Source organism: Mustela nivalis, assembly GCF_964662115.1.
Source record: "Mustela nivalis genome assembly, chromosome: 1".
NCBI classification, from domain to species: Eukaryota; Metazoa; Chordata; class Mammalia; order Carnivora; family Mustelidae; genus Mustela; species Mustela nivalis.
In genome coordinates this window covers 5,193,790-5,205,862 of record NC_139020.1, presented here as the reverse complement: position 1 = coordinate 5,205,862, position 12,073 = coordinate 5,193,790, and the positions used below count along the sequence as shown (strand labels likewise).

General features: G+C 49.6%; 1 protein-coding gene across 2 annotated transcripts in view; it reads right to left on the bottom strand.

Moving 5' to 3' along the window:
• Positions 1-12,073, bottom strand: part of DSCAM (DS cell adhesion molecule) — a 745,695-nt gene that overhangs the window by 89,783 nt on the left and 643,839 nt on the right. For both annotated transcript variants that reach the window (XM_082722200.1, XM_082722199.1), the window contains exons 17-19: positions 11,005-11,245; positions 9,375-9,521; positions 2,800-2,955 (exon numbers count right to left, since the gene is read on the bottom strand). In XM_082722200.1, the coding sequence (XP_082578326.1) occupies positions 2,800-2,955; positions 9,375-9,521; positions 11,005-11,245 (544 nt within the window). The remainder of the gene's footprint in view (positions 1-2,799; positions 2,956-9,374; positions 9,522-11,004; positions 11,246-12,073) is intronic.

Sequence of the window (12,073 nt, the reverse complement as noted above, 5' to 3'; positions counted from 1 at the left end):
TCTGATAATTAGCCTTGTCCCTTCTTTCAATTAGACACAAAATTGCTTTCAGTTTTATAAACTGCTCAAATGCCTATTTCTGTAAGGTATTGAGTTCATAAAGGTGGCTGGCACACGTCTTCACCCTCTCCAAGTCGTGAAGTTTTCATGTGTGTCTGGGGGAGAGAAGCTGATTGTTATGCCAGTTTTCCTCACATTGCTCTTGTGACACACACCAGCACGCGTGGGATTCTCCACCTCCTTCCTGGGGGAACGGCTAGACCCAAGGCAGGGTCTTTCACCATCAATGGCGTCTCCATACGCCATCGCATGGGATACAAAAGCAGAGAATAATTGATTGATAAATTAGACCTTAGGTGTCAGGGCCAATCTTTTGGTGAGAACCCCATGATTCCTAAAAGTAGAGGATTAATTAAAGATGATCCAGAATCAGCAGTCAATACGCCGTGGGGGAGCCTTCCCTTCTTCGCGGATTTCCATACATTCTTCTGAAAAATGCAGGTGTCAAAATTCATGTTGCTCGTCAGTGTGGTCTTTAAGTAATGATTCCCATGGCATTCATGTTATTGCTTAGCAATGCAAAAGAATGTGTCACCCCTGCTCTGAATGAGTGGGGATCAAATAATCAAACATCCAGTGTCAGGAACCAGCCCACTACGTGTCAAGCTAGCTGTTTGCACACATCACTTGACTTTCTCTGTCTTAACTCTGTGCAGAGTGATCATAATGGCAATGTTGTACACGGGTTCAGTTCAGAGGGTAGGTGAGGTGCCCCAAGTCCCATGGACAAGTGACAGCCAACATCTAGACACAGCTTCTTGTCTATTGCATTTTCTTTTGTCTTAACAAATGAATGTTTTTATTTCTTATATAAAATATATATCTTTTGCTTTTTAAAGTTTCTTTTCAGTGTTCTAGAATTCATTATTTACGTACCACATCTAGTGCTCCATGCAATACGTGCCCTCCACAATACCCACCACCAGGCTCACCCAACCTCCTACCTCTCTCTCCTCCAAAACCCTCAGCTAGTTCCTCAGAGTCCACGGTCTCTCATGGTTTGTCTCCCCCTCCAATTGCCTCCAACCCCCTTCTCCTCTCCATCTCCCCATGTTCTCTGTGTTATTCCATATGCTCCACAAGTAAGTAAAACTGTATGATAATTGACTCTCTCTGCTTCACTTATTTCTCTCAGCATAATCTCCTCCAGTCCCATCCATATATACTATGGAGTATTATGCCTCCATCAGAAAGGATGAGTACAAACTCTTGTGTCTACCGCATTTTTAAAAAACTAAGTTATGACCACCTCCACTTAGGACATAGCTTTGTAGATCTCTCCGTTAATGTGTGACTTCCTAATGGCATTTCATTTTGCCCTAAGATTTCCCTAAATAATCCAGTTGCTTTGAGCAGAATTGGTTGATACCTGCACATTCCTGGGAAAACAATACCTGGGTGTTCTGGACAAGCTAAAGGTCATGATGCTAATTTTTGTGCATCCCCGGTGAAGCAAGAAGGACTCCAGAGATGGTGAGAAGACTGGGCGAGGGTAGATGGATGGGACAGGTTGGGGGAGTAAGGCTGGGCCTGCACAGGTGATGGCTGAGAGTAAGATGGGGTATGGTAGGCTGCTGGTGTCAGAGAAGCTTTGTAAGGGGGCAGAAAGGCTGAAGAAGGAGTGATCTGGACCTCAGAGCCTGAGTCCCCTGCCTTGCTTTCCCTGGATGGACTTGTGGGGAACCAATGTGTTTGGGATTCCACATAGAATAGGAGGGTGCATAAGCATCTAGCCTGCCAACGGGAGGTCATGTCCCCCACTACACTCTGCCCAGCTCCCTGGGAGCAGAGTCCTGGAAAGAAGACAAAGTTGTAGAGCCAAAATCTGTACTGAATTTTAGGACACTGGTGTCTCCTTGCCACCCTATCTCTGGGGACTGTTCTGGGCTCTGATCTGGGGAGTTCCACAAGGGTATCGTCTGACAGAGTTGCTCCTTCCTTACTTAAGGTGGAGATGGCTTTTTCTCACTATTGCTGTGTTTATCAGAACTTTACATTTTAAATAGGCTCAGAGATGGTACCTCAAAGTTTCCCTTAAAATAATGCAAAAAGGCCCCCCCCCACACACAAAAACAAAACCCACTTGCCATATCATTTTTGCAGGTTTGGGGAAGAGTCACACAACCAAGTCTACATTGAAGACAAGACATTGGAACAGCAAGAATTAATGGCCTGAACCAAAGGGAGCCGTAATTTAAAATTTTGCTAAATCATTATGAATTCCTCTAAGTAATTAAAAAATTAATAAGAAGCTCTCAAACTAGAGATTTATTCTAAAGTGTTCTAAAACCGGCATAGAATAATATGGCTTCGACCGTTACATAATCTTCCAGGGGAAGGATGGAAATCATCTGAGCCTACACTACGAGTTGACGAGTCAAATGGAAATTCTCTGGATGGGATATAAAACAGGTGCAACGTGTTTTGCAGCTCTGGGATAAAAAACCATTTTTGTGTAAAGAATACTCAGCCCACAGTTTGTAGAAAGAGGACAAGTTCCAGGGGAGAGAAATGATGGACGCATCGAACACCAGTGACCTAAGACGGCGATGGTCTGGACTGTGCTGGCATATTCGGGGAGGGCGGCAGGGGGCTTGCCGAGAGCAAAGTCCAGGACAGGCCCACGGAGGAACGTCGGACTCTGGGACCAGCCCTCTCAACACCAGCTCCTGCCCGGGATGCTGTCACCCCAGGGAGCCTCGGGTGTCCCCCCACACCCACACCGGCCCCATCTCTCACCATCCTCTTTGGTCCGGGTGAAGATCTGCTCACTTCGGACGCCGTCCCCGGCGCGGGTGAAAGCCAGCACTTGGATGCTGTAGTTGGTGTACTTCTCCAGGCCGTCCAGCTCCAGGGAAGGCTGCGTCGTGGTGACGTTTTTAATCTCGCCCAGCTCTGGAGGACAAGAGAACACGACCTGGTGACTAGCGGTGGGCTCACTGGGCATGCTGTCCAGCCCTGGGGCCCAGCCGCCACCCCCTGAAATCCCTCTGAGGGGCTGTGCCCGGCCTCATCCACATGGGACTGCCCAGGACTCAGGGCGGATCGTCATTCCGGAAAACACAGTGACTCACTCCAGGTGAAGCGTTAGAGCCCAGTGCCCGCGGCCAGAGCCCAGCATCCGCCAGCAGCCAGTCAAGCGCGTCCCTACAACGGACCCGCGGAGCCTGAGCCTGCATGTGGCTCCCTCCGTGCATACATTTCTAATTGCTCCTTAAGAAACTTCTGCAAGTCGAATTTCGTTTTTTGTGTAAAAAGCAAACAAACTCAACTCTTACGGTCATGCATTTTTAAGGACCTAACTTCTCAGATGTTTGAACTGCCAGCTGCTCCTCTTACCTGGAGTGAACCACCCCCACCCCCAGCCTCCCTGCTGAAGTGACACACTGATGTGTCAGAAACGTGGCATTAGCTAAAAATGCTTCATCTCCTGGAATGGGATCAGCTCATCGTATTCAAAGGTGGAATGTTATGCTCTCCCATCTCAGACATATTAGACAGGACAATTTGAGAAAACCTACAATGATGTGTTAGAGAGCTCCATGGGTGTTCTGGATTTTGCAATGAGCCACCTACAGAGCACTTGGAGCAGGAGAGAGAGGGCTGAGGACGGCTCACCCCCACACAGGACCCTCCGCAGTGTACTGGCCCTGCCTGCGAGCCTGTGTGCCCAGTTACTGAGAGGACGGGTGGGAACCAGCCTCGCTGGGTGGCTGGCTGTTGCGAAGGTCACCTGTGCATACGGCCGCTTGCAGGGCTGTCTGCCGGCTCCTCTCCCTCTTGCCTTGGCGATGACAGCCGCCATCCCTGCAGGCTCACTTACGGGTCAGCATCGTTCTGGGTTCAAAGCTAACCTATTTAACCCGTGCACCAATCCTATTATCTCCATGACCCTTTCAGGTTACAGGTAGGGAAACCAAGGCAGGGGCAGGGTCAGTGCCCTGCCTCAGGTCATGGTGTTTAGCAGAGTGGCCAAGACCATCGGCCGTGGAACCACAGTGCATGGCCTCATGTTCATGGGTCACGGTCTCAGCGTTCTGCTGTGGTCACTTGGTGAAACTGTCACACTGGCCAGATTAAACGAGCTTTCTCTTCCCGTCCTCTGTCTTTCTGTCCTCCTGTCCTTCCGACATATCACACAGATGGCTGCTTATTAATTAACAACATGGTTTTTGTTGTTGTTGTTTTGTTGTTATTAGTGACGACTCCAGAATGTCTCTTTTGTCTTTTTGCCATCTACTCATGAAGCGCAACGTGGATTAGAGTTAGCACTTGGATGTTTACTTGTCTTGGGGTTCATACTGCTTTGATGAAATGAAGCTCAAAAAGAACTGGAGTGGCCCAGGCTTGTCATACACCTGCCAGGCCCCCTGGGTGGCATGCGGGGTGCGGGGGAAGGGGCATGGGAGGCAAGGTAGGTCATAGACTCAGCTGCAGGCCTGAGGGTGAGCCCAGGGCCCGTCACCACCTCGAGCAGATCCTGGGCCAGTCCTTCGGCCGGACTCTGTGCTGGGGGAAAGTGAGCAAGGGAGTCCCCAGAAGGTGCCTTTGGCCTGGGGTCTCCTGGGGAGGCCAGCAGGGTGAACACTATTCGGGACCACAATCTGGAAGCCTCAAGAGATGGCTTTCGAGAGTGAGAGGATGTTTGCTCATGTGTGGGGTCGCTGCACATTCAGAGAGTGGACAGCCATTAGGCCTGATGGGTCAGGAAGCCTCCCCTCGGAAGGGAGGGTCCGCTGGTGGCCACCAGAACGCGCCTTGTGTTCTATTATTCACTTAAGATGCTTGTTTTCCTGAATGGATCTAATATGGGTCAAGTGGATGAGGATAAAGAAAAAACCCAAAAGCTAATGGGAAAAATGTAAGTGTAGTCTCATCAAGACCTTTTCAGATTAGGAACTTCCACACTGTGCCAAAGATCGATCTCTCTCTCTCACACACAGTTCCACAGAGCTGCAGGCCAGCAGCTCGCTATGAGACCTTGTCTATGTCATCGACCTCTGGGGACTTCGGGTTTTTGCATTTGTATTTAAGTTTTCATCTTTAAGAAGGGCCCGAGCTGTCTCCCTGCTGGTTGCAGGAGAAGGTGGCATGGGCCCGGGCTATCTCCCTGCTGGTTGCAGGAGAAGGTGGCACGGATGCATCAGGGCCACTCCTGGGTAAGACGCCGTGATAGGGAGGGGGAGGGCCCCAAGGGACAAGGTGAAGTCGGCACTCCCCATCTTTTTAAAGAAAGAAACAACTGAAGCAGAAAAATTCCATCTACTCATGAAGCGCAACGTGGATTAGAGTTAACACTTGGATGTTTACTTGTCTTGGGGTTCATATTGCTTTGACGAAATGATTTATTCAGAATCCCCATTCAAGATGGCCCCCAAGAGGTTCACGACACGGTCCGGGTGGCACACTGGGTGTTTTGCTGACTGGCAGGTGCTTGATGCTTAGGAGATGCGGAGAAAATAGAAAGGAAAATCATGACAAAAAGCCCAATCAAAACAGCATGCTTCATTTGTCATTTTTTCAAGCTTTTGTTCTTTTTTATGGTTTAAGCAGGATTTCTATCATCTACTTCTGACAGACTCCATGGGGTTATTAAAAAGAAAAAAAAAAAAAAACAAAACCCAGGAACTAAAGGGTAACATTCTGCTGAAATCATGAATAAAATAATATGAGATGAATAAATAAAATACATTTAGACATATTATTTCTACTATAAAAAATTTTTAGCTGTTTTAAAACAAATTGTTTTATGTATTCATACCCTCCCTCCTACTCCAAGAGTCTTAAGGCAAAAAAGCAGGGGTGGAAATGACATTTCTGAAGTACCGCCAACTGAGCCGTTACGGAAGCAAACATCCGGTTGGCACAAATGCCGCCTTGCCTCAGAAGCACCGTGTTGTCTCGGGCAATCGCAGACGAAATGACAGAGTTCAGACGCAGATGGAGATGGGACTTCAAAGCGTACAGCTTTTCTAGCAACTGCAGATGAATGGCCTTGTCACGTCTTGAAAAGTATCGAACTTTCAGATCATGATAAAACACTCTGAAGTTTCACCAGCATACGGGATGGTTCGCCTCTCCTGTCACATGTACTCACCGCTATTATCCGACCACACTAACAATAAAACGCCTTCCCGTATTGTATTTGAGGCAACTCTAATCAGCGGTAGTAACAATCTGTGTCTCCCAGTCTGAGTGTACCTGTGTGCATCTGTGTGAGAGGATGTATGTGAGTGTTGTGTGTCAGTCTGTGAGTGTTTGAGTGTGAACAGATGTATGTATGGGCGTTGTGTGTGAGTCTGTGTGCCTGTGACTGTGTGTCTGATTGGGAGGATGTATGTGTGAGTGTTGAGTGGGAGTCTGTGAGTGTGTGCCTGTGTGTGTTTGTGAGTGTAAGTAGAGGAATGAGTGAGGGTTGTGTCTGTGAGTGAGCGTGAACAGATGTATGTGTGAATGTTGTGTGTGAGTCTGTGAGTGTATTTGCCTGTGTGTTTCTATGAATGTAAGTGGATGAACGTGTGAACATTGTGAGTCTGTGTGTCTGATTGTGAACAGATGTATGTGTGAGGGTTGTGTGTGAGTCTGTGAGGTGATGGGATGTATGTGTGGGTATTATGTGTGAGTCTGTCAGCGTGTGTGCCTGTGAGTCGGTGTCTGTGTGAGAGGATGTAGGTGTAAGTGTTGAGTGTGAGTCTGTGAGTGTGTGCCTGTGTGTGTTTGTGAATGTAAGTAGAGGAATGAGTGAGGGTTGTGAGTCTATGAGTGAGCGTGAACAGATGTATGTGTGAAGGTTGTGTGCGTGCCTGTGAGTGTACATCTGTGTGAGAGGATGTATGTGTGAGGGTCGTGTGTGGACCTGAGCGTGGGTGTCTGTGAGCATGAGTAGATATATGTGTGAGGATTGTGTGAGTCTGTGAGTGTGCCTGTGAATGTATACCTGTGAGTGTGAGTGGATGTGTGTATGTGAGGGTTGTGTGGGAGTCTGTATGAGGGAGTGTGTGTCTGAGTGTGTGTGAATGTGAGTGTGAGTGTGAGAGTGTGTGTGTGGTGTTTTCTTGGGGTTAGTGGGTCCGGCGCTTTACATGGTCACATGTTTTCCATCTATGGGGACCTCGGGGCAGCAGCCTGAGGAGTGTCTGTGGAAGCATCCAGTAATCTCATGGAATTACCTGCTAACTCATACATGTCACCTCTTCCAAGTAGCAGGTGAAGAGAGAGTGTTCGTAGCAGGTTTACGTCTCTAAGGGTTTCCTTCTCATCTTCCGGAGATTAAGTGTAGAACTCTTACATTAGGCATTAAGCACACCACTTTGATCTTCATACAGTGAGCAAAAGCATCTCTAGGAACTGTAGGCATTTCCAAGCAGTCTTTATTTAAAGACTTTCATGTTTTTGAATATTCACGTTTTTCAAGCTTTAGAAGCATCAAGCCAAAAGAACCGTATTAACCACATCAGCCTTCGTGGAGCTGAGGTGCCGATCGACGGTATGAGTGATGAGGGGAAACGTGGATGACACGGACGAGGAGCCATTTTTCCCGGATCCTGGGAATACTTCCAACAGGAGCAACAACAGAACCGTCTCAGGGCCACACTGCCTCCAGGTGGGCGTGCAAACGCATTTCGTTCCGTCTCATTCTGGACGAGGATGGGCACAAGTACCCATGATTGTATCATACGGCAGCATGTCAATAAGATGGATACTTGTACACATGTCACTGCTCTGCACTTTACGTTATGGGATTTTTAAAAGCTTTTCTTGAGTCACGAGAGGGGGAAGTTGCTGCAGAGTCCTCTGTGTCGATCTGTCCGTCTCTGGGGCTGGCCGAGCGTTACTGGGCTCCAGGCTCCCTGGATTCTCCCCGGCTCACTGGTTTAGAGCATCCAATATGGGAGACTCGGCCTTCCAGGAGCCCACACAGAGGAGATGCTCAGCGAGCATCTCTGCCTTGGGTCAAGCAGGTGAATCTTTACGGAACGGCTCTAGGGCTGGGTGCTGTGTGAGGTGTTATACCCAACAGCAGGAGGAACCGGCTCTGGTCCTCAGCCCCGAGAAGCAGGTCCGGCATAGACATCAGGAACTACTCCTCCCCAAACTGCTCTTTCTTTAGCAAGTGGATCTTATTTAGCCAAGTGCCTTCATTCCTTTATTCTGGCACCAATATTAGCGCCCCCCTGCAGCCTCCGAGGCCCTGTGTGTTCTGTACATGGGGTGGGCACAGCCACCGGCTTGACAGAGCAGCCCTGGGTGGCCTGAACAGGGGTGGGTTAGATCTGGCGGCGCCGGCTCTGTTTGCCCAAACTCAGAGGTGAGCTCGCACTTGGAGTCCACATGCAGGCAGAGGGGTTGAAAGAAGCCCCAGGCATTGTCCCTGGGGCAGGGGTGCGAGAGTCAGCTGGAGAGGAGGGAAGGGGAGGGCGCAGGTGTGGGCCACACGGGTCTTGGGCTGCAGGGATGAGTGGACCTCAGCAGCTCCCCTGCGAATGCGGCAGGGTGGGTGCGTGCCGATCCTGCTGCTGACGGAGCGGGGCTCCGTCTGGTTCAGCAGCACCCACGCCACGAAAGCACCGCCACACTGAGACGCGAGCTCCCCCAGAAACTTCTGGCTCCGATCTCGCCGCTACCTGAGGGGTCACGCTGTCATTCAGTCTTGGCCAAACACACAGACAGATTTTGTCCTATAATCTGAAATAAAGACACACACACACACGCACGCACACGCACGCATGCACACAGAAACCAGAAGAACGAAGGAAGAGCAACAGGAGGAGGGGAAGGACAGTAAGATGGGAGACAAAATGGAGAATTTGGGGTGGAACCGCTCCTCCCGAGAATGACAGTATTCCCGGCGAGGCGTCCGGCATTCCCTCTGAATCCTCTCATGGGTCAACTGCAGGGATTTAGGAAGTTCCCCTGCTGAGTCTTACTGGGAAATTGGAAGGGGCCAACCTTTTAGGATACACATCACATAGAACTTTCTAGAACCAGATCACTGTCCTAGTGCTGCCTGCAGAGGCTTGGCATAGATACTCATCTAGGAAAGCACTTCCAGGCCTACATTTCCCAAGGGCCAAAGGGCCATCCCCCCATACCTAAAACTGCTTCTTGAGGCTACATGTGGTTTCAAGCAGCTGTACACCCCTGTGCGCACTGAAGACGAGAGGTAAGAACAGAATGACGGGGGGAGAGTGGACAGTGTCCACTGATAAAGATGCGCCCTCCATACCCTAAAACCCACATTAGGAGGTGGGTCGGCTAATACCAACACACATCCTCTGGGGCAAACTCACAGCCCTCGTTTTTAATCCTCTTACCTCCGTCCATCAGGTTGGCCCAGTAAATGACTCTGAACCCCTGGAGAATTCCATTCAAGGCTTCCTTGGAAAGTGTGGACCAGGATATTGATATGCTTTCTGGTGATGTTGCTATGGCTTGGACATTTTCAGGGGGGTAACTGGGCACTGAAATGAAATAATTAGAATCTGTAACAACCGTGGGTAGTTTAATTAGCAAAGCAATACGGAATAAGCAACATTACTTTGACGTTTCAACATGCAAGTGAAAGAAAAAAAAAAAAACACACTCAATCCACAAAAGTAAGGGGAAATATGAATACCATTTCCCTATTCAAATAGTATAACTTTCTCTCTACCCAGCTGAACTGCCTCGTGTTGAAGAAGGTTGCCCCAGCACGGAAGGGCAGAGAACACTTCTGATCTTACTGCAAAAGTCAAAAGCCTTTGCTTCTCTAGTTTATTTCCTCATCGCTCTCGTGACGGAGGTTAGGGTTGCTTTACACAGCGCATGCCCTTCACAGGCCACAGTATCTGGCATACAAATGGGAAGCCTGGCTCCTGAGAGGTGCTGAGAAGCAGACACGTGGTCAGAGCGTCCCCACTGCCCCTCCCTGGCCAGCTGCCCTTGCAAAACTGTAACGTGGTGTCAGAGGACAGAGAGTCAATGGTCTGAGATATGGGCTCTTTGAAATGCTTTTCACGTGGTTTATCCAGACCTTAAACGCTGTGCCTGGGAGAAGGGACAAAATATCACCGGACCACGCACATCAGTGAAGCATTAGCATTGAGAGGGAAACCAAACGGCATATGCAGTCATGACGGCAAAGATCGTGATCCTGGACAGAAAATCCCAGTCTCTGGGTTTCCAGTTTTCTAAGACGAGGATTCTCTCCCTATAGAAATGGTCAGAAATTATGGAGGCAAGTCACCCTGTGCCTCCTCACACCCGTGACCACGTGGCTAACTGCACAAGAGGCCACGGCGGTGCAAATTTCATACCTTAAACTCTGCACTTACTGCTGCAATGAAGCCTGTGTCTTATACTGTCTCTAACGGGGGTCTCTGGACCCAGAGCTCTCCTTTGCTTTTCCAGCCCTCCTGACCGGTCACGGGACAAGGCGAATTAACCCCTTGTGGTCACTAGGGGGCGCTCAGTCACCGTGAGATTTGTGCCAGGAAGGCTGCTCATTCCTTGCTCTGGTCCAAAGTGCTTGGAAAGAGGAAGCAATCATAAAGAGAAAGAAAAAGGAAGGTGGGAAGGAAGGGAGGGAGAGAGGAAAGCTTCCTTAACACTGATTTGGAAGAAATTCTTAGGAAATCGGATTTCTGCATTCTGGTCAGGCTTCTGCAGTCCTAGTGAAAGCCTTCGATGCACCTGGGAAAAGCCCAGTTCTCGCGCCTGGAATGAATGAGATGCTGGAAAGGGAAGGATTTGGGCTTTGCATGCAAGCTCTGTCAAGGGCAAGACCCAGTGTGTGCAGCTGGTGAGCGAATGAAGGCAGACTTCCTGGAAACGGAGCCGCAGCCCCCCAGGCCTGGCACCGTTGTCACAGCAGGGCCAGCAGGAGCCAGGCTGTGGGGGGCCCGAGTGGCGACCAGAGCACACGCTTGAAGAAGGAAAGGCGCGCGCGGCAGCCTCCAGACCTACCGTCCTCGAGGGTGGTGGTGATGATTTCCTGAGAAGAAGGTCCTGTCCCGGCCCGGTTGCAGGCCTGCACCACCAGGCCGTACTGGGTGAACTTACTGAGGTTGTCCAGGGTGTAAATCTCACTGTCCCCAGTGGTGTCGAGACTGATAATGTTGAACTGGAAGTTGCCCCCGGTGCTGTACTCGCGGTAACCTATTTGGTAGCCACGGATAATCCCATTTTGCAAATGTTTCTTGGGAGCCTAAAGAGGAAAGAAAAAGAAAACACTAAGGAACCCTGCAGGGACAAGAGGGAAGCCAGCGCCCCCCCCCCCCATTTGGGAAAGCGGAAAACAGTCTGAAGGTCAGGGTAATAATAGCAGTAGGTGTCCTGGTGAGAGTGGTGTTGGTGTGAAGCAGCGAACCCTAGCTCTTGGCCGGGCCCCCTTCCTCCAGAAGTCGGAGACACTGGGCGCCTTCGCGGCGTCTCCACTGCGCTGATCTCCACACCTTCACCAGGCGGGACCTACTGAGCTGGAGCTGCTCTGCCGGGCTGTCCAAGGCACTGGGGAGCGGAAATGCTTTTGTACAAAGTCCTCTGCCCTTGTAGGGACTATGGGAGCTTACACTCCCATAGAATGTTCCAGAATAATCAAGGTGTTTCCAGTAGGAAGCTGCGTGCGAAAGGAGTCCCCCACCGACATGAAGACACACATCATTTTGGAATCACTTCACAGTGATTTAAACCGGGCAGGGCTGAGGCGATAGTGAGCTACTCTCTGCTAATGACAGAGCGTGTGCTGCCTTGAAGACAGAACATTTTTGCCAATACTGTGGGTTTTTATAAGAAACAAAACTCTTTTCAAGTATGTTATGAGAACAACACAACAGTGATGAAGTAAAGGTTCTGTAAAAATTTCAGGTAGTCAAGAGACGTGTGTGTGCATGTGTGAGGGTACTTGTGTGTTTGTATGTGAGTGTGTGTACACATGTGAGCGTGTGAACAAGTGTGCTATGTCTGTGTGTGCATGTGCGAGAGTATATGTGTGCATGTGTGTGTCATGTGTGTGCACACCAGGGCACGTGTGTGT